Raw genomic sequence first — 22,963 nt, 5'->3', positions numbered from 1 at the left:
CTACTTGATCTATATCTTGCTCTATTTTCTCCATAGCACTTGCCACCTTCCAACAAACTATGTAAATTCTATTTGATTGTGTTTATTGTTTCTTCTCTCTGTCCCCGAACACATACTATAATGTAACCTCTATGAGGGCAGGACTTTTTGTCTGTTTTGTTTATTGAGTGTTTAGGGCAGTGCTTGGCACATAGCATGTGCTCAATAAAGATTTGTTAATGACGAATGAAATCCTTATCCTGTAGTTCCTTACTGTGATGGATACCTCATTCTTGGACACATGTAGTTTTCAGTTTGCTCATATAGTTTTCAACTTCAGTTGGTCAGAGAGCAGGAGAAAAGTGGTATTGGAGCTTTTGGGGATGCCTTGGTGGATGGAATAATGTTAGAGTGTGATGGAAACCTTTTCCCCAGCCCTATGTGATTAGGACTATTGGTTAGGTTGGTTAAAGCAGGAACTGAAAGTATCTGTATGCCTTAATATATTTTATTTTAACTTAAAACACTTATTTGTCCTATTTTTTGGATCAATTTTTGTCTTTGAATTGGGGATTGCGGCGGGGGGGTGTCTTCTGATCTTTTTTCTATAGATCACTAGAGGCCCGGTGCATGAAAATGCATGCACTGGAGGAGGGGTCCCTCAGCCCAGCCTGCCCCCTCTCACAGTTCGGGAACCCTCGGGTGGGAGGCGACCTGGCGATCAGGGGAAGGCAATGCCCCCGTCACACCTCTGCTGCTGCGCAAGCCTTGGCCGGCAGCGCAAGCCTTGGCTGGCCCTGGTTACCTGAGCCTTGGACGGCCCTGGGCATCTGGGCAGCCGCCACCCAAGGCTTGCCTGTGCCTCGGGCTGGCCCTGGGTTGCTGGGCAGCCGCCATCTGAGGTTTGCCTGCGCCTTGGGCGTTTCCTGGGCAGCTGCCATCTGAGGCTTGCCTGTGTCTCGGGCCGGCTCTGGGTGGCTGGGTAGCCGACATCCGAGTCTTGACTGCACCTTGGGCTGGCCCTGGGCGGCTGTGCAGCTGCCATTTGAGGCTTGCTGGTGCCTCAGGCCGGCCCTGGGCGGCTGGGGGCTGAGAGGACTGGGGGACTCTCGAGGCAGGTGCACGGAGTGGCCCGACCCACCTGGGGGCGGACCCGGCTGTGCCGCACGCCTGCCGCTCTGACAGGGCTGAGGGGACTGGGTGCCGCCATCTTGTGGTTGTGGGTGCCACCATCTTTGAGGGTGTGTCAGTCAATTAGCATATTCTTATTGTCTGTGGGCACTGCCATATTTGTGATGGCGTGACGGTCAATTTGCATATTCATTCTTTATTGGATAGGACAGTGGTTGGCAGACTGTGGCTCGTGAGCCACATGTGGCTTGCAAGCTGCTGTTTGCTGCTCTGTTGACTAATGAGTTTGCCGACCACTGAGATAGGATACCCTAAAAGCATTGTCGATGATTGCTACTATTGGTTTCTTTAAAGGGGAATGAAAATGTGGCCACTAGAAACTTTCCAAGTTCAAAGTCAAGTCATTCTAGATTTTTCTACTTCTTCATCAAGGCCTTTCAAAGGATTTAATTTAGTTTACATAGCAGTAACAGCTCTTGTCTTTATATTCTCATATCTAATGGATTTATAAAAATAAATGACTACAGCCTGGTTGGTGTGCTCAGTGGTTGATTGTCAACCCATGCACCAAGAGGTTGCCTGTTCAATTGATCAGGTCACATGCCTGGGCTCTTTCCTCAGTACAGGGTGTGCAGGAGGCAGCCCATTGATGTTTCTCCCTCATTGATGTTTCTCCCTCATTGATGTTTCTCCCTCATTGATGTTTCTATATAGCTCCTTCTCCCTTCCTCTCTCTCTAAAATCAATAAAAACACACACAAAAATAAATAAATGATTACAAGGAGAATAGACTGCTAGCCAGAATCATTAGCTTTCTGTAGATACCAGTCCATGTATTTCTACCTAGGGGAGAAATATTATTTAATTCAGTGAGAGGTTCTTTAAAGAGGCTTCCATATTGAGTAGGCTTTATAGGAGCCATAAGATCCTAGCTGCTTGTCATTACTAGAGGAGAATGTCACTTATCTACGTTTCTTTATTTTCACTCTGAGTAACACCTGTAATTAGTTATCAGGACTTACATGATTTTCGTATATATTGTCTTTCAAGAGTCTTGATGTTCTACATGCTCCCTGGAAAATGTGGGGCAGTTATTATTTGCTAGAGGCCCGGTGCATGAAATTCATGCACGGGGGGGTGTCCCTCAGCCCAGCCTGCACCCTCTCCAATCTGGGACCCCTTGAGGGATGTCCGACTGCCTGTTTAGGCCCGATCCTACTGTTTAGGCACAGTCCAGGACTGCTGGCTCCCAACTGCTCGCCTGCCTGCCTTCCTGATTGCCCCTAACTGCTTCTGCCTGCCAGCCTGATCACCCCCTAACCACTCCCCTGCCAGCCTGATTGCCCTTAACAGCCCTCCCCTGCGGGCCTGGTCACCCCTCACTGCCCTCCCCTGCAGGCCTGGGTCCCCCCCAACTGCCCTTCCCTGCAGGCCCAGTCACCCCCAACTTCCCTCCTCTGCCAGCCTGGTCATCCCTAACTACCCTCCCCTACAGGCTTGATTGCCCCCAACTGCGCTCCCTTGCAGGCCTGGACCCTCCCAACTGCCTTCCCCTGCTGGCCTGATTGCCCATAACTGCCCTCCCCTGCTGGCCTGATCCCTCCCAACTGCCCTCCCCTGCTGGCCATCTTGTGGCTGCCATCTTGTGTCCACATGGGGGCAGGATCTTTGACCACGTGGAGGCAGCCATCTTGTGTGTTGGAGTGATGGTCAATCTGCATACTACTATTTTATTAGATAGGATTCTTGCACACAAGTCATTTAAGTTGTCAAGGAAACAGTCTGATTTGGTATAAGTTGAAAGTCATTAGTTAGGAGACTTAAGTCTTAGACCTTATTAAAACTAAGATTTTTATGCAAGTTTCTTACTGCTCAGTTCTTTAATTATAGAATGTATGATGTAGTGAAAAGAGCATAGGTGCCAAGGTGTCTGAAGAGCTTGGGTTTGGATTTGGCTTTGCTAATTATTGCCACTTAACATATGTGTGAACTTATCTATCTTAACTGGCTTGAGGTTCATTTGCCTTGCTTATATTATCTTAGTCAGGCATCCTCAAACTATGGCCCGTGGGCCACATGCGGCCCGCCAAGGACATTTATCCGGCCCGCCGGGTGCCGCTGCCTGTCCTGCTTAGCAGCCGACTCGTCCCGGGCCCACAGTGTGCATAGGAATTTGTTCATAGTTTTTTTTTTAAACTATAGTCCGGCCCTCCAACGGTCTGAGGGACAGTGACTGGCCCCCCGTTTAAAAAGTTTGAGGACCCCTGATCTTAGTTGTTGCTACATAAGTGATGGGTAACATTAGAGTGCTTATTTGCTGTAAGGTTCTGTAAATACTTTATGTAAAGTATCATATTTAATTCTCTCAACCTTATGACATAGGTACTATTTGGTGGAATAAAGGTGCTAGCAGTTTGTGAATGGGCTCAACTCTCTAAAAGGAGTAATGAACCACCTCTATTGTTTTTTTTCATTAAGAGTGTAGTACTTTTAGTTATATCCATTGTATTGATAGTAGTTAATGCCACTTTATTTCCACATGTAGTAGTATTCGTGAATATTGTACAATAAAAGAAAAGTACTAATAAAGTATTAACGGTGGATATTTGCGGGAAAAATGGATGTCTTAAGTTTTTTTCCTTCTATTAGCATCTTTTCACATGATTGAAAAATGGAAGGATGTGTTACACTTGTTCTAATTACCACACATTTTTCTTCCACAGTGTATTTGAACTGTACCTGGCAAGGTAATCAAGTATGTAATTTAAACAACTAACCTGATTAGATTTATAGATCAGGTTAGATCTGAAATACCACTTGAAAGAGCAGAGGTTTTGTGTGTTTAATTTTTATAAGACTAACTAAGGTTTTTTTTCTTTTTCCTTTTAGGCTTTATAAGATCACATTAACAAAAGCATGATGGAGTTTTATGAGTCAACATATTTTATTGTTCTTATTCCTTCAGTAGTTATTACAGTAATTTTCCTCTTCTTCTGGCTTTTCATGAAAGAAACATTATATGATGAAGTTCTTGCAAAACAGAAGAGAGAACAAAAGCTTATTCCTACCAAAACAGATAAAAAGAAGGCAGAAAAGAAAAAGAATAAAAAGAAAGAAATCCAGAATGGGAACCTTCATGAATCCGATTCTGAGAGTTTACCCCGGGACTTTAAATTATCTGATGCCTTGGCTGTAGAAGATGAGCAACTTGTACCTGTTCCACTGAATGTGGTTGAAACTTCTAGTAGTGTTAGAGAAAGAAAAAAGAAGGAAAAGAAACACAAGCCTGTACTAGAAGAGCAGGTCACCAAAGAAAGTGATGTATCAAAGATTCCAAGCAAAAAAGTAGAACCTGTCCCAGTTACTAAACAGCCTACCCCCCCCTCTGAAACAGCTGCCTCAAAGAAGAAACCAGGACAGAAGAAGTCTAAAAATGGAAGCGGTATTATAATCTATTTAACTTTATTGGGTGATAGTATTTGTTTTTAATAACGTTAGAGCTTGAAATTCACACCTAGTAATGTATTAGATATGCATACAAAATGTTAAATGCTGAGTCTGAAATGAAATCATTATCCTTTTTACTGTGTGTTTGCTTTCATTAACATTAATTGCTGATAGAAATAATTGGTATTGATCATAAAACATTTAAAATTAAGCTTCACATTACAAATATTGGAAAGACCTTTAATAGAAACATAAAATCGAACTGTTTTACTAACACCATAAGGGATCTGTAGGTACCAGCAGTTAGAAACTTATTTATTTCAACCAATGCTATCTAATCAGTGTGATAAGAATTAAAGATGAAAAGATAAATCAGATACCTCTTTTCACCCTTGATTGATTTTGCAAACATTTAGTAGACATCTGTTTTATGGTAGGCATTATACTAGATACTAGGACTACAGAGATGAATTGTGCATTTTCTTTTTTTTTTAAATTTCTTTATTAAGCTATTACATATGTGTCCTTATTCCCCATTACCCCCCACCTCCCATTCATGACCCCACCCCCCTGTTGTCTGTGTCCATTGATTAGGCTTATATGCATGCATATAAGTCCTTTGGTTGATCTCTCCCCCTTACCCCTACCCTCCCCTACCTTCCCTGAGGTTTGACGTTCTGATTGATATTTCTCTGTCTCTGGATCTATTTTTGTTCATCAGTTTATGTTGTTCATTATATTCCACAAATGAGTGAGATCATGTGATATTTATCTTTCTCTGCCTGGCTTATTTCACTTAGCATAATGTTCTCCATCTCCATCCATGTTGTTGCAAATAGTAAGAACTCCTTTTTTACCGCAGCATAGTATTCCATTGTGTAGATGTACTACAGTTTTTTAATCCACTCATTCTGCTGATGGGCACTTAGGCTGTTTCCAAATCTTAGCTATGGTGAATTGTGCTGCTATGAACATAGGGGTGCATATATCCTTTCTGATTCGTGTTTCTAGTTTCTTGGGATATATTCCTAGAAGTGGGATCACTGGGTCAAATGGGAGTTCCATTTTTAGTTTTTTTGAGGAAATTCCATACTGTTCTCCACAGTGGCTGCACCAGTCTGCATTCCCACCAGCAGTGCACAAGGGTTCCTTTTTCTCCGCATCCTCGCCAGCACTTGTCATTTGTTGATTTGTTGATAATAGCCATTCTGACAGGTGTGAGATGGTACCGCATTGTTGTTTTGATTTGCATCTCTCTGATGATTAGTGACTTTGAGCAGGTTTTCATATGTCTCTTGGCCTTCCTTCTGTCTTCTTTCGAAAAGTGTCTATTTAGATCAGTTGCCCATTTTTGATTGGGTTATCTTCTTTTTGTTAAGCTGCATGAGTTCCCTGTAAATGTTGGAGATTAACCCTTATCGTTGATATCATTGGCAATTATGTTCTCCCATGCAGTGGGCTTTCTTGTTGTTTTATTGATGGTCTCCTTTGCTGTGCAAAAGCTTTGTATTTTGATGTAGTCCCATTTGTTTATTTTCTCTTTAGTTTCCATTGCCCTAGTTGCAGTATCAGTGACGAAATTGCTTCGGCATATGTCAGATATTTTTCTGGCTGTGGATTCTTCTAGTATTTTTATGGTTTCTCGTCGTATGTTTAAGTCCTTGATCCATTTTGAGTTTATTTTTGTGTATGGTGTAAGTTGGTGGTCTAGTTTCATTTTTTTGCATGTATCTGTCCAATTTTCCCATCACCATTTATTGAAGAGACTGTCTTGACTCCATTGTATGTTCATGCCTCCTTTGTCAAATATTAATTGAGCATAGTGGTTTGGGTCGATTTCTGGGTTCTCTATTCTATTCCATTGATCTATATGTCTGTTCTTGTGCCAGTACCAGGCAGTTTTGAGAACAGTGGCTTTGTAATATAGCTTGAAATCTGGTATTGAGATCCCACCTACTTTGTTCTTCTTTCTCAGGATTGCTGTGGCTATTCGGGGTCTTTTTTTTTATTCCAGATGAATTTTTGAAGAGTTCTTTCTAGGTCTGTGAAATATGCCGTTGATATTTTAATGGGGATTGCATTGAATCTATAGATTGTTTTGGTAGTATAGATATTTTAATGATGTTGATTCTCCCAATCCATGAACATGGTATGTTCTTTCATCTGTTTACGTCTTCCTCTATCTCTTTTTTCAGTGTCATGTAGTTTTCCGCGTATAGGTCTTTTACCTTCTTAGTTAAGTTTATTCCTAGGTATCTTAATTTTTTTGGTATGATGGTAAATAGGATTGCTTTTTTAGTCTCTCTTTCTGTAAAAGTTCACTATTGGTGTATAGAAATGCCATAGATTTCTTGGCGTTAATTTTGTATCCTGCTACATTCCCGAATTCATTTATTAAGTCTATTAGTTTTTTGATGGAGTCTTTTGGTTTTTTTTATGTACAATATCATGTCATCTGCAAATAAGGACAGCTTTACTTCTTCTTTTCCAATTTGGATGCCTTTTATTTCTTCTTCTTGTCTAATTGCAATGGCTAATACTTCCAGTACTATGTCGAACAGGAGTGGTGAGAGTGGGCATCCCTGTCTTGTTCCTGTTCTTAGGGGAAATGGTTTTAGTTTTTACCCACTGAGTATGATGTTGGCTATGGGTTTGTCATATATGGCTTTTATGATGTTGAGGTATGATCCTTCTATTCCCACCTTGCTGAGAGTTTTTATCAAGAAAGGGTGTTGGATTTTGTCAAATGCTTTTTCTGCATCAATTGATATGACTATGTGATTTTTATCTCTCAACTTGTTTATGTGATGTATCACGTTTATTGATTTGCGGATATTGTACCATTCTTGCATTCCTGGGATAAATCCTACTTGGTCATGGTGTATGATCTTTCTGATGTAGTGCTGGATCCGATTTGCTAGAATTTTGTTGAGGATTTTGGCATCTATGTTCATGAGGGATATTGGCCTGTAATTCTTTTTCATTGTGTTGTCTCTATCTGGTTTTGGTATTAGGGTGATGCTGGCTTCATAGAATGAGTTTGGAAGTGTTCCTTCCTGTTGAATTTTTTGGAATAGTCTGAGGAGGATAGGTTTTAGTTCTTCCTTGAATGTTTGGTAAAACTCCCCTGTGAAGCCATCTGGTCCCGGGCTTTTGTTTGCTGGAAGCTTTCTGATGACTGCTTCAATTTCTTCCATAGTGATTGGCCTATTGAGATGTTTAGATTCTTCCTGATTGAGTTTTGGAAGGTTATATTTTTCTAGGAATATGTCCATTTCCTCCAGGTTGTCCAGTTTGTTGGAATAGAGTTGGTCATAGTATTTTTTTTTTTTTTTTTACAGAGAGGAAGGGAGAGGGATAGAGAGTTAGAAACATCGATGAGAGAGAAACATCGATCAGCTGCCTCCTGCACACCTCCTACTGGGGATGTGCCCGCAACCAAGGTACATGCCCTTGACCGGAATCGAACCTGGGACCCTTCAGTCCGCAAGCTGATGCACTATCCACTGAGCCAAACCAGTCAGGGCTGTTCATAGTATTTTTTAACAATCCTTTGTATTTCTGTGGGGTCTGTTGTTATTTTGCCTCTTTCATTTCTGATTTTGTTTGGGTCCTCTCTCTTTGCTTCTTGGTGAGCCTGGCTAGAGGTTCATCAATCTTGTTTATCCTTTCAAAGAACCAGCTCTTGGTTTTGTTGATCTTTTGTTTTGTTTTTTTTTGGTCTCAGTGTCGTTTATCTCCACTCTGATCTTTATTATTTCCTTCCTTCTGCTTACACTGGGCTTTTCTTGTTGCTCTCTTTCTAACTCTTTGAGTTGTAGGGTTAGGTAATTTATTACCATTGTTTCTTGTTTTTTGCAGTAGGCTTGTAGAGCTATGTACTTCCTCTCAAGACTGCTTTCGCTGTGTCCCATAGATTTTGGATTGTTGTGTTTTCATTGTCATTTGTTGCCATGATGTTTTTTTATTTCTTCCTTGATCTCTCTGGTAACCCAGTCATTGTTTAATAGCATGCTGTTTAGTCTCCATGTGTGATTTTTTTGGATTGCTTTTATTGTAGTTGATTTGCAGTTTTAGGCCACTGTGATCTGAGAAGATGCTTGATATGATTTCTATATTCTTGAATTTGAAGAGACTTTGCCTATGACCCAACATATGGTCTGTCTTTGAGAATGACCCATTTGCACTTGAGAAGAATGTATATTCTGTGGCTTTGGGGTGAAATGTTCTGAAGATGTTAATTAATTCCATCTGGTCTAAAGAGTCATTTAGGATTGATGTTTCTTTGCTGATTTTTGTTTAGAGGATTTGTCCAATGGTGATAGTGGGGTATTAAAGTCTCTTACTATGATTGTATTGCTGTCAATCTCTCCTTTGATATCCTCCAGGCGTTTTTTTATGTATTTGGGTGCTCCTGTATTGGGTGCGTATATGTTTACCAGAGTGATTTCTTCTTGTTCGATTGCTCCCTTTAGTATTATGAAGTGGCCTTCCTTATCTCTTTTTATGTCCTTCACTTTGAGATCTAATTTGTCAGATATAAGTATTGCTACCCCAGCTTTTTTTTCATTTCCATCCGCCTGAAAAACCTTTTTCCATCCCTTCACCCTCAGTCTGTGTGTGTCTTTTTTTCTGAGGTGGGTTTCTTGTAGACAGCAGATATATGGGTCGTGTTTTCTTATCCAGTCTGTTACCCTATGTCTTTTGATTGGGACATTTAATCCATTCACATTTAAAGTTATTATTGATAGGTACTTATTTGTTGCCATTTTTATTCTTTACCCCTGTGTTCCTTCTTTGCTTCCTATTTCTTTTTTTTTTTTTTTTATAGCAGACCCTTTAGCATTTCTTGCATTGCTGGTTTGGTGGTAATAAATTCCCTTAATCCTTTTTTGTCTGTGAAGCTCCTGATTTCACCTTCAATTTTGATTGATAGCCTTGCTGGGTACAGTATTCTTGGATTCAGACCCTTCCTTTTGCATGACTTTGTATATTTCATTCCATTCCCTTCTAGCCTGATGAGTTTCTGTTGAGAAATCAGTTGCTAGTCTGATGGGGGTTCCTTTGTAGGTAACTTTCTGTCTCTCTCTGGCTGCTTTTAAGATTCTTACTTTGTCGTTGGTGTTTGCCAATTTAATTATAATGTGCCTTGGCGTCGGTCTTTTGTGGTTCATTTTGCTTGAGACTCTGTGAGCTTCTTGGATTTGTGTGGTTTTTTTCTTCCCTATATCAGGTAAGTTTTCTGTCATCATTTCTTCAAACAGGTTTTCTATTCCTTGCTCAGTTTCCTGTCCTTCTGGAATCCCTATTATGCCGATGTTGTTTTGTTTCATGTTGTCCCAAAGTTCCCTTATGCTCTCCTCCTGCTTTTTAATTTTTTTTCTAGAAGCTGCTCTACTTGGGTATTTTTTCCTACCTTGTCTTCTAGCTCACTGATGAGGTCGTCTGCTTCTTCTAGTCTACTCTTGATGCTTTCTATTGAGTTCTTTACAGCAGCGATGTCATTTTTCATTTCTTCTTGGTTCTTCATTTCCTCTTGGTTCTTACTCATATTGTCGAATTTGTCTTCCATTCTTTTCAGCCACCTTATGACCATTTCTCTGAATTCTTTCTCTGACAGGTTGCTTGCCTCCATTTCGTTTACTTCCTTTTCTCGTGATGCCTGCTTTTCCTTCATATGCGGGCTGTTTCTTTGTCACCCCATGGTCTCTCTTCTCCAGTTGTCTGGTTATGTTGTTCTCTCTCTCCTTTCCGTGGTGGAGTGTAGTGCTCCTCTGAATCCGCATGTTTGCGCCAACTGGGGACCGGTGCTCTGGGGTTCGCAGCTGTTCGATGGGTGCCGTAGTTGTAGATTTTCAGGCTTCCGATAACATCTACTTTCCCCTTCAAGATGGCGCGGTCTTCGTGTCCGAGCCAGTGGCTCTGGGAGGGAACCCAGCAGCAGTGGGGGCTGCCTGGTCAGGGGAGCCCCATCCAGCAGTCCTCCACCTTCTCCTGGAGTATAGCTGTCCCTTAAACTCACCAACAGACACTCCCCGTGCGACCTTCAGTTGTTCTATCTGCTCCTGGACAAGGCTTGGGATACATCTGTCTATTCTGCCGCCATTTTTTTTCCTGAATTGTGCATTTTCAAGGTATTTACATGCTAGCTGTAGATACAAACAGCTATGTATATAAAAGCCTAAGTGACCGTTTGACCATTCGACCACCAGGGGGCAGATGCTGAACACACAGGCATGGAAACATGGAACAGACTGATGAATCTCAGAAGCCAGGGGGGAAGGGGAAATGGCGGGAAGAGATTAACCAAATATCTTATATGCATACTAGAGGCACGGTGCATGGATTCGTGCACCAGTGGGGTCCCTCGGCCTGGCCTGTGGGGATCAGGCCGAAACTGGCCTGGTGCATTGATTTATGTAACAGTGGGGTCCCTTGGCCTGGACAGTCCAACATCCCCTGTGGGATCCCGGATTGCGAGAAGGTGCAGGCCAGGTTGAGGGACCCCACTGGTGTATGAGTGCACTGGGCCTCTAGTAAATATTATAAAATAAAAAGTTATCTATAATGATCTATGTATATCTAAACCAGTGTAGGAGTTCTATATCGGCTAGTTTATATAATGACTGAAATTAATCTAAAAGGTTGAGTAAATGCTAGCTATTTTATTTGGGTGGCTGGGAAGGCGTGGGGATAGGGTATTACAAGAAGAGGGGAGAAGGACATATAAGCCAATAATAAAATGTGATTTATATAAGAGATGTGTAAAGTATAGAAGAATAGAGACCTAAACAAGTATTTATGGAGACTGAGGGAAAAAAGCTTTACAGAGGAGGGAGTGCCTAAGCTGGGTCTTCCAGAGTGAATCCTGTCACCAAGCAAATAGTGGGGTCTTGTTCCATATTGGCAGAATATCATGTGTAAAGGCATAAAGGTATAAGAATACAGTGTATTGCCCTGGCTGGTGACCTAAATGGTTAGAGCATCAGCCCAAGCATGGAAGCGTCGAGGGTTCGATTCCTTTCAAGGGCACATACCTGGGTTGCAGGTTCGATAACTGTCCCCAGTCAGGGTGTGTGTGGGAGGCAACCAATTGATGTGTCTCTCTCACATTAATGTTTCTCTCCTTACCCTCCCCTTCTCTCCCTCCCACTCCCTGCATCCCACTTTATGAAATCAATGAAAAAAAAATCCTCACCGAAAAAAGAATGCAGTGTATTGTTGAACCATGAAATATGAGGTGTAGGGAGTGGTAGGAAACAAAGCTGAAAAGGTATGCAGTGATTAGTTCATGATGGTTTTTCTGTACTGTGCTAAGGAGCTGGGATGTTATAGGTTAGCCCAGGGGTGGGTAAACTTTTTGACTCGAGGGCCACAATGGGTTCTTAAACTGGACCGGAGGGCCGGAACAAAAGCATGGATGGAGTGTTTGTGTGAACTAATATAAATTCAAAGTAAAGTAGCGGAGGGGAGAGCAATAGAACCGGATAGAACAGCCAGATCTGGCCCACGGGCTGTAGTTTGCCCAAGGCTGGTTTAGCCATTGTTAAAGGCTTTCAGGCAGGTTAGTTTACACGGTCAGATTTATGTTTTAGAAAGACATCTTTGGCCAAACTTGGAAGTACAAATTACATGGGACAGTATTTGATATAGGCAGAGTATATCAAAGAGATTGCTTTCCAAAATTAAGTTGTGGTACTCAGCTATAGTAGTCATAGAAGAAATGGTAGATTAGGAATGGCTGAAAAACGGGATATAAAAGAAGGATCAAGTGCTGGAATTCTTGATGAAATTAAAGAGCAGGTGTAACAGTAAGAAAGCTACAATGTCAAGTTATTAGTGAAAGTTATATATCAGAGCTTAAATTTGGGCGGTAAAGCATTCTATGAATTATTTATTAATAATTGTATCTTTTCTGATTATTTTCCTTTATTTTTAATGTGATTTTTCATTTATTTTTAATAAAGATGATCAGGATAAAAAGGTGGAAACTCTTATGGCACCTTCGAAAAAGCAAGAATCATTACCCCTCCACCAAGAGACTAAACAAGAAAGTGGATCAGGAAAGAAGAAAGTTTCATCAAAGAAGCAAAAGACAGAAAATGGTGAAATGTGTAGATATATATTTTATAAATATTAATTCTATAGCAGTACACTATGATAAGGACCCTAGAGACCTCACATACTCTTTAATTTCCAGCTGAATGTATACTATAATAGCTTTGATACTAATGCAAGTCCAGGGTTCTCTTTAGCTTTGTGGCTTTGTAGTACTTTGACAGATGGGCAGGGTATAAGTTTGTGATAAAGAAGTATTTATAGTTTAAATATATTCTCATTCTTAACTAAGTTTTGAAAATAGTGTAAATGGCATACAAACTCTATAGAAGAAAAGGATTCCTGAAATATACTTTTTAATATCACTTAAGGATTATGCTTGACAACATTAGCTTGATCTGTCATTAGTTTATATTCCAAGCTATTTCCTGAATATTATTTGCATGTATATATGGGAAGCATCCAATTAAACGTGGTGGTGCAATTTTTATATGTTCAGAATTATCCAGGAGAAACTTAACTGTGATATTTATGTAGTTTAAACAGTGATTTTTAAGTAATATTGGGCTGTGGTATCAACTAGTGCTACAAAATAGTAAAATTGGAAAAGGAAAAAATTAAATTCTATTATTTACATTAAAATTACAACACATATCAAGCAATCAGGTATAGAAAAATATTATGCCAAAATATTTCATAACATTAAATATTATGTTTTAAATAAAAGAACTATGCATGCCTAGTTTTTTCAAAAATGTAGGAATATAGATTCCCATATAAATGTGGAAGTTGGTATCTCTGACCAACAGACACCACACTTTACTCTTCATACTCATAGAGTTCTTCCCATTAAAATTAGGTACAAAGTAAGGAGGCTTTCTTTCTCCACTTAAAAAAAAACATTTATTGATTTCAGAGAGGAAGGGAGAGGGAGAGAGAATCATTGATCAGTTGCCTCCTGCACGCTCCCTACTGGGGATCGAGCCTGCAACCCGGGCATGTGCCCTTGACCAGAATAGAACCTGGGTCTTCTCAGTCACCAGGCCGATGCTCTATCCACTGAGCCAAACCGGCTATGTCTCCACTTTTAATGTTGTTCTGAAAGTTTTAACCAATGTAGTAAGAAGTGCCACAGAAATTGGAGGCATACCTATTAGAAGTGAGAAGATATCTGGAAGGAACAATGACTGATTTTTGTACTTAGCAAGTCAAAGGAACTCAATTAGGAATTATCACTTACATTCAACAAAGAACCAACATAAAGAAAAATTTAAGTTTTTCTTGAGCACTAATTAAATGTAAATGGATTCTTAAAACAAGAAAAATGAGAACCAATTAAAATGTAAAGGATGTATAAGAAGAAGTTTTCAGATACTATTAGAAAGAGATATGCTGCCAAGTTTTAGATGATTTAAATGTTTACTGTACTATGAAATAGTATTGAACTGGCACTGTGTTTTGACTTTTAAAATGTTAAAATAGGAATTTAAAGCCAAATTTAGGTAGTATTAGAGATTTGAAAATAACTGCATTTATCATTAAACTAAAATGTGCTTACATGATATTTAATTACTGCTGTAAAAAATACTAATTATAATTTTTTTGAATCTAAATTGCAGTCTTGGTAGATGAACCTCTTATTCATGCAACTACTTATATTCCTTTGATGGATAATGCAGACTCAAGTCCTGCGGTGAAGAGAGAGGTTATTGATCTGATTAAGCCTGACCAAGTAGAAGGAATCCAGAAAATGGGGGCTAAAAAACTGAGGGTGGAAACTGACAAAGGTAACATACAGAATGAGGCAATCTATTGTATTGAAAAAACACATTTTTGAGTTCTGATGGAATTGAGTACATTTTCTCATAGAAGCAATGAATCGCGAAAGACTAATAGAATACTGTAGTAAAGGATTTATTGGTAGTTTGCTAGTCTAACCTCAGTTTTTGGATACTGGCTTTGATTTGCACAAGGGCTCACAGCTGTTTTGGTGTCTGGTGATCTTTTCCCTTCTATGATTGTCTTACACAAGATTTCTATGCTAATTCACAACCACCTTTTATTTTTATTATTTTTTTTACTTTATTGTTGAAAGTATTACAGATGTCCCCTTGTTTCCCCCCATTGACACCCTCCCCCATCCACTCCCATGCCTTACCCCTGCCCCCCGGCCTTCATCACACTATTTCCTATTTCCATGGGTTATACATATATGCATATAAGTTCTTTGGTTAATCTTTTATTTTTTGGTTAATTTCTTAATAGACTAATTTTTTTAGAGTAGTTTTAGGTTTACAGTCAAGTTGAGTGGAAAGTACAGAGTTCTCACATACCCCTCGGCCCCACACATGCACACAGTGCCTGTTTAAACTTAATAATGTAGCTGAAATATTAAAAGCCCTGGGCTTTTTTGGGTCTAATGGGTGGAAGTTGCTTTTAGGAAGAGTAAGTTGATGCCTAATATGAGAGCACTTGAGGAATTGAGATGGGTGAGTCAGATGTCCGATACATGAATTTTTCTAAATGTCAAGATTTCTTGTATGTATTTGAAAAATCAGATTTCCTTTTAATATCCTCGATATTATTTTCTCACCTGTAAAATTTGGTTTATATGTCACGAGTATTAAGGTTAAATGAGAATATTTGTGAACAAATCTTATATAGATGCTATCACATCCTAGAGACTTGAGTGATTTTATTTGTTTTTTTTTTTTCTTTTTTTTTTTTTTTTAATTTATTGATATTTTACAGAGAGGAAGGGAGAGGGACAGAGAGCTAGAAACATCGATGAGAGAGAGACATCGATCAGCTGCCTCCTGCACACCTCCCACTGGGGATGTGCCCGCAACCAAGGTACATGCCCTTGACCGGAATCGAACCCGGGACCCTTCAGTCCGCAGGCCGACGCTCTATCCACTGAGCCAAACCGGTTTCGGCGATTTTTTTGTTTTTAAAGTGAGGGCATATTGATACCTTAGTATTAAATTTTTGAATTTAAAATGTAGTCTTGGTAGATGAACCAAGTATTATACAGTGTGAGCAAATTGTCAGTTAATGTAATTCATTATTCCATATTACATTAAAGATGCTAAACACTTGCTCTCTCTTCACTAGATTATTTTTGTTTGACTTGCAATATAAGTCTGTTTTGTCTTGGTTTTTTTCTGGGTTAAGAATTCTTGATGCTTTACTGAAGTTACTGTGTCTTTTAAATGCCAACTGTTATTTTGTTTTTAGAAAATGCTGAAATGAAATTTAAAGATTTTATTCTGTCCTTGAAGACTATGATATTTTCTGAAGATGAGGCCCTTTGTGTTGTAGACCTGCTAAAGGAGAAGTCTGGTGTGATACAGGAAGCTTTAAAGAAGGTAAGCATATTTTTGGTTATGAGCATATGTGGAAGCAGTGATTAGAAGTTCACCAAGCAAAACTTTAGCTAGAGCAATAAATTATCATCTACTTCCATTCTTCATACACCAAAGCTTATGGCCACATTTAGAAGTTCTAGAATGCCCTTAGAAGTTATTTCATATACCCATACTAATCAGTATACTTACTTAGTTTAGTCAGGTGTCTGAGTCATTAGATGTTTTGACAAAAGCAAATTGCTTATAAGTAAGATGATTTATCTCACTTTCACGTCTTTTGGCTCTTGGCTAAGTTGTACCTTGCTATCTTCTAATTGGAAGTATTGAAAGCAATTTCAGGTGATTTCTGGATAGCATATAGGGAATATTTTTGTGACTGAAGATAGCACCATTCAAAGAGCCTGGGAATCTGTTGTTGCCTGTGAATGCGTATAATATTACCCTTGTAAAATAAATAAATTATTTGGATAGTGGAATTATTGCTATGACTAAAATAAGTAAGAAAACAATAACACAAAAACAAAAACCTGTGGAGTTAATAATTTCTTATGAGTCTTGCTCACTATGTGTACTATGTCATACTGGTAAAGGTGACAAGTTTTTATGTGTTACTTGTGTAATGTAAGATGACACAATTTCTGGTCCTTATTAGATGTAGCCTTAATTGTTCTAAACACACACACATTACACCCCCTACCCCCCCCCAAAAAAAAACAAAACACAAACACTAGTTATCTGCTTTAAAACCTTGAGTGGCTTCCATATTTTCTTAACCCCCCCCCTCCCGACACACCCCATCCAGGCTATCACCTCTCACCTGATTGTCTTCAATAGTCTCCTAGGTGTTGTTTCTGCCTTCCCTGTTAGTCCTCTTAATTTATTTTTTCAAAACAACTGTAAGGTGACCTTTATAAAGCCTTAGATGCCTTTCTCTTTGCACTTAGAATATAACCCAAATTCCTTAGCAGGACTTCGTCAATCTCTCTCTCTAACCTTACTTCATGGCATTTTCTCCATCACTCACTACATTTCACCCATTCTAGGGCTCTTCTGGTTCTTCTAGAGCAGGGGTGGGGAATGTCCAGCCAGAAATAATTTGATCTGGCCCTGCCAAGGCATTAGGGTGTTTTGATCAAATATAGCAGGCTAATTTTAAGTTGATAATTTTGTATGGCCTGCGAATGATGTTCTAAATATGCAGTGGCCCTTGACAGAAAAAAGGTCCCCCACCCTTGCATACCAAGCCTTCTATTTGGACTGTCCCAACAGCCCACTCCCTTAACCTCCCAATTTCTCCCCTTGGCTAATGCCTCTTTCAGGTCTCCACTTAAATATCCTTTTCTCATATAAAGATAATTTGAATTCCCAGTCCACATAGTTCTCACTGTTGTTTCTCATAGCTATCTGGATTTTTTGTCATAACATTTATCTTAGCATTATAAGTCTGTCCATGCTTGTAAGTATCTATTGATAATGTGTCTTATAAATCTATGGCATTTTACAATGTAGTATGCTTGTTGGATAGTCTTCTTGTGGTATCAGCAGTGGCCCAGAGTAAACAAGGTGTTTGAGGGTAATCAGAGTAAGTGTGATAACTCTGTGTGACTTTGGATACAAAATCTGATTATTTTGTTGCAGAGAACATTCTTGAAATTCTTAATTGATGAATTTGTCATTTGATGTACTTCATTTTAATTGGATAAGTATGTAAAAAAAAAGAGTAGTCATTTTATTGTCTGAGACAGTGTTGAACTCTATGAGTAGGTGGGAAATAAAACTCCCCTTGATAGGTATTTTAGGCAGGCCAAGGAGGAATTGGGGACTGCTAAAGGCAGCATTTTGACATAAAGTATTTTGAAACTACATGTTTCCCCCCTTTCCTTGGAATGTTGAGCTTCAGAGTAAAATCTTGTTCTGGATTTCTCTGGAGTGGTTCTATTCTCATTAGAAGGGACTCGGTGCCCTGTAGGTCCACTGTATCTGGGAAAGACTAGGTAAGTTTAATTTCTCCTTTTTTTTTTTTGCCAGAGAAACGGAGTCTTGGTCAGACAGACCTTTTAATAGATTTCAAGGTCCCATATGTAAATGAATCCCTAATCTTATAAAGACCACTTGAGAGAAAGGGGGAAGATAAATGCAGGAGCATTTGCACAGGCATAGGGATATAGATAGAGGAGTTAGAAGACTTGCTGATTAATTACATATGGTGGCTAAAGAAGAGTCTAGAATGAATGCTTGTTTTGCTGTTGAGTAACTGGGTAGATAGTGGTGACAATGGTATTTGTGAACACTTGCAGAGGAAGAGAGAGTAGAGGATTGTTTTTTTAGGAAGTTGTTTTAGGTATCTTTTGGATCATTTAAATGGATAGAATCATTTCACAATTGAATATATGTTTATTTCTCTGGAGTTGAAAAAGGATTTCAATGGAAGTGATTTAGGCAATTAATCTACTTTTACCAATACATATGGTGGATGTATATTAGACCAGAGAAGATGTGAAGAGTGATAAGAAAGTTAAAGAATGAGAAACATTAACATTAAAAGGGCAGGGAAAGCCACTACAAAGCAGGAGAAGGAGAAATACCAGGAGGCAGTGGAATCATAGGTTCTTAGGGAGGATTGAAACTTTAGGGGTTGGGGAAGAGAGATTGCATAATTAGAGAGGAGGTATTATGGTGTGTGTGTGGGTGCACATGACTTATGTTTAATCTACAAGACACTTGTACTATATATTTAGAGTGTAGGTTAAAATCCTGGGCCATGGAGTCACATTTCCTGCATTCAAATCTGGGCTCTGCCACGTTGAACTTTGTGGCCTTAGAGGTTACTTAACCTCGGTGCCTCAGTTTTCCCATCTCTGAAATGGGAATGATAATCAGGTTTTGAGAATTAAATGAGATAATATGTAGTAGGTGCTTAGAGTTCTTAGCCTATATAGTAATTGCTCAAAATATGTTAACTGTTAATGTGATTACCATAAAAAATTTTTAAAGATGTATTTGATTATTTTAGTTAATAGGTTAATTTTTTACTATTGGCCTTTAAATACACTTGCCTCAATAATGTAATTTTTCAACTTTAAATTATTAACCGTTTTGGCCCCATCCTATTTAATAAAAGAGTAAGATGCAAATTAACTATCACTCCCTTGCACTACCAGCCAATAGGAGTGAGTATGCAAATTACCCAGCAAAGATGGCCACGCCCATAGCAGCCAGACAACGGCACCCAGCAGCTCTAAGCCCCGCCATGGCGGCGCTGGGGCTGGGGCTGCCGGATTGGGGACACAGACCCGCAGGGAGGCCGGCACCCCGCAGCCCTGAGCCCTGTCATGGCGGCACTGGGGCTGTGGGGGGCCGGATCGGGACACAAACCCGGATTGGGGACACAAACCAGCAGGGAGTCTGGCACCCTGCAGCCCCAAGCCCCGCCATGGCGGTGCTGGGGTTGGATGGGGGCGCGTATTTGAGACACAGACCTGCAGGGAGGCCGGCACCCCGCAACCCCGAGCCCCCAAACCTGCAGGGAGTCCCTATTGCGGTGCTGGGGCTGGGGGGAGGGGGTCCGTATTGGGGACACAGACCGTAGGGAGGCTGGCACCCCGCAGTCCCAAGCTGCGCCATGGCGGCGCTGGGGCTGCGGGGGCCGGATCAGGGACACAAACCTGCAGGGAGGCTGGACCCCACAGCCCCAAGTCCCATGATGGCGGCGCTGGGGCTGCAGGGGGCCAGATCCTGACACAAACCTGCAGGGAGGCCGGCACCCAGCAGCCCTAAGGCCTGCCACCGTGGTGCTGGGGCTGCTGGGGGGGAGGGGGAGGGCAGCGGAGACACAAACCCCCAAGAAACCTGTGGAAAGGGAGATAAACTATCATAACTTTATCTCCCTTTCCACAAGATGAGAAAACTGCCCCTGGTTTATTTAGTGATGTGGCCCACACCTTTCTACAAGCACAGGGTATGTTATGACCACTCCCAGGAAGGTCTGGTCAGAATACTGTCTCCAGGGAATAACGCTACTGTGGCAAATCATCTAAGAGAGGAAACAAGCTTTTGTTGGGTTTATTCTGAAGGTCAGAGAACATGCCACCCCAACATATGCTGTGTTGTTATATTGATGATCTTGAGCTGCAGATGCTTGAAAAGCAGCAAATGCATGCAGAGGCTTTCACTGAAGTCTCCTGATCTGCCTAAAATGGGACCCCCCAAAAGGAGCTCAAATGTCATAGGTCCCCTTGATGGGAGAAGTGTCATCAGGCAGAGAAGACTGACTCCTGTCACAGGACAGGAGAGTAGAAGTCGGCATCACACCCAAACTTTGTTACAAACTATTTCCCCCCACCCCCATTCATCTTTCCTAAATATCATTTACTCTCCCCTAAGACACCTATATCTCCCGTCCCCTTTCCTTAGTAAGAAGGTATTTAAATCTGCGTTCTAAGCCACCTTGAGGAGTTACTAATTTTTCCCTGGGATCTCCCACATATACACGAGGTACACATGTTAATGAACTTTTGTTTTTCTCTTGGTGATTTGTCTTTCATTACAAGGGCCTCCACTAGGAACTCAGGAAGGTAGAGGAAAACTATTTTTCCTCCTCCATAATTCTATCTCGGGAAATCAAGGCCCCAGCTGAACAATGAGGTTGGCTCAAGTACCAAGCAATCCCGGCTGACGGGAGGGAAGTTTCTAGGGAGAAATCAATGATATTGGCATCAAAGTGGGACGGAGGGCACACGCATGGTTGCTGGTGGGAGTTTAAAGTGGTTCAACATTTTTGGAGGATGATTTGGCAAATTCGATAGAAATGTTCAAGGTACATCCAAGAGTCTTCTACTAGGAATCGAATCTGCTGAGATAAAGCACAAGCGCATAAGCCCTGGTTAGAACCCAGGATGCTACTGTGGGCTCCCCTTCCACAATAGGATAACCTGGGAACAACCTGCATTTTTAGGACAAGGTGGCATCTATACTAATAAAAGGGTAATAATGCTAATTAGACTGAACATCTTCTGGACGACCTTCAGGACGTCCTTCCGGACGTCCTTCCCGACAAAGCCATGTTGGCAGGGCCAAGGCAGAGGAGGTTAGAGGCAATCAGGGCAGGCAGGGGAGAGCAGTTAGGGGGATCAGGCCAGCAGGGGAGAACAGTTAGGGGGATCAGGCCAGCAGGGGAGAGCAGTTAGGGGGATCAGGCTGGCAGGCAGGTTAGCGGTTAGGAGCCAGGGGTCCTGAGGGGTCCCAGATTGGAGAGAGTGGTGCAGGCTGAGTTGAGGGGACCCCCTTCCCGTGCACAAATTTCGTGCACCGGGCCTCTAGTGTTATATAATAGGAGGATATCTGCTTACTTAAGTTTTTTCCTACCTTCTCTCTTCTTTCTTAGCTTTTGTTAATTATAGCATTTGTTTATCAGGTACTTTTAATATTTATTGTTTCTTTTGTGACTATAATTTTCATGTTTGTTTTAGTTTTAATTCTACAGTTTAATGATGGGTTCAAAGCTTGATACCAGTTCTTTTGCCATAGCTTCTGTATTCATCTCTTGGTTGGCTGAAGTTGTTTTTCCTGGAATTTCTTCAAGAAGGGCTCATGGAAACTATATTTCCCAAATTCTGGCAAGTTAAATGCTTCTTTGTCGTCTTTCTACTTGAATGATAATTTGGTGGGGTATAATGTTTCTGGATGTCACTTTCTTTCCTTGAGAAATTTTCATATTTGCTTTACTATTATCTACATCCAAATTGCTGGATACAGATCTGAGACCTGCCTGAATTTTGCACTCTTTTCATGTATTTTTGTCGAACTACACTCACAATAAAAACATCCTTTGGGCAATCAACCAAGTGTTTATTATTTATTGGACTTTTCCAGTATATGCCCTACTGTACAAACATCCAGGGATTCAGCTTCTTTGAAGTTTAGCAATAATTTTACTATAATATGTCTGAGCATTGATTCCTTTATTAATATTACTTGGGATAAAGCATATCTTTTCAATAATGAGATTCAGTGTCCCTAAAAAATAAGTAAAATAATGGGTATCAATTAAGCATATGTTGGATTTTTGTTGTCTTTATCTTTCATATTTTAATTCTAAAAGAAAGCTTTTGGTTTATTTGCTTCTTTTTATTTACTTCACCTTGTAGTCTATGTCTCTTATTGTATTTTTAGCAGTCTTTCTTTTTCTGTTTGTTGCTTCTATTTGGATTATATTTCTGAGATGGTGTTACTTTTACTTCTGCTTTGGGTTTTGCCAGCACATATTTTATCTCATTCTGTGGTCTGGTCTTTTCTCTGAGCTCTTTCTCTGAGTTCTATTCTTTGCTCTTATTTTTCCAGAAATGACTGTTATACTAGATTTTTAAAAATCATGGTGATACTTTTTAATTACAATTTTTGTCTACTCTTTGACAATCTTTTTCTGGTGATTTTTCTTCTTGCCATTTGTTTTTTCTTATTATTTTCCTTTCTTTTTTTTCTTGTATCTTGTATAGACCCTGTTTTATTTCTTTTTGATCAGTACTCCTGTTCCACTGAGGGGTGTTCTCGTTGGGCTGTGTGTGTAATTGAGTTCTTTTAGCCTTTCCTTTTTCCCAGATAAAATCTTCATTATAGAGAGTTTCACTAGAGAAAGTTGTTCAAACTCCCTTGACCATGCTTCACTGTAGCTGCTCTCTCTGAGTAAAGTTTGTATGATTTCTTCATTTTTTTTTTTTAAATTCTGCTTCTTGAGAACTTCTTCTAAGAAAATTTCTACCTTCTATCTTTGTACTTGTTCCTGATGTCAAATGCAAGATTGTTGGTTTTACTTCTCAGGACATGTCTATTAACTTCAGAGAACTAAGCACCCATGGCACTTCTGTAGTTTTGGGTATATTCTGACAGGGTTGTTGAGCACCTGTGTTTGATTTCCACTGCTTTTGGCAATCTTTCCTGATATTACAGATGACTTTGACATCACAGATGACTTTCATTGTGGT

General features: G+C 40.2%; 1 protein-coding gene across 13 annotated transcripts in view; it reads left to right on the top strand.

Moving 5' to 3' along the window:
* KTN1 (kinectin 1) overlaps positions 1–22,963 on the top strand; it is a 123,734-nt gene that overhangs the window by 9,798 nt on the left and 90,973 nt on the right. For all 13 annotated transcript variants that reach the window (XM_080640548.1, XM_080640545.1, XM_080640544.1 and 10 more), the window contains exons 2-5: positions 4,000–4,552; positions 12,525–12,662; positions 14,235–14,402; positions 15,853–15,983. In XM_080640548.1, the coding sequence (XP_080496674.1) occupies positions 4,027–4,552; positions 12,525–12,662; positions 14,235–14,402; positions 15,853–15,983 (963 nt within the window). In that variant the 5' untranslated portion in view covers positions 4,000–4,026. The remainder of the gene's footprint in view (positions 1–3,999; positions 4,553–12,524; positions 12,663–14,234; positions 14,403–15,852; positions 15,984–22,963) is intronic.

The sequence above is a fragment of the Plecotus auritus genome (assembly GCF_963455305.1).
Source record: "Plecotus auritus genome assembly, chromosome: 1".
NCBI lineage: Eukaryota > Metazoa > Chordata > Mammalia > Chiroptera > Vespertilionidae > Plecotus > Plecotus auritus.
This window is presented reverse-complemented; position numbering and strand designations above follow the sequence as displayed.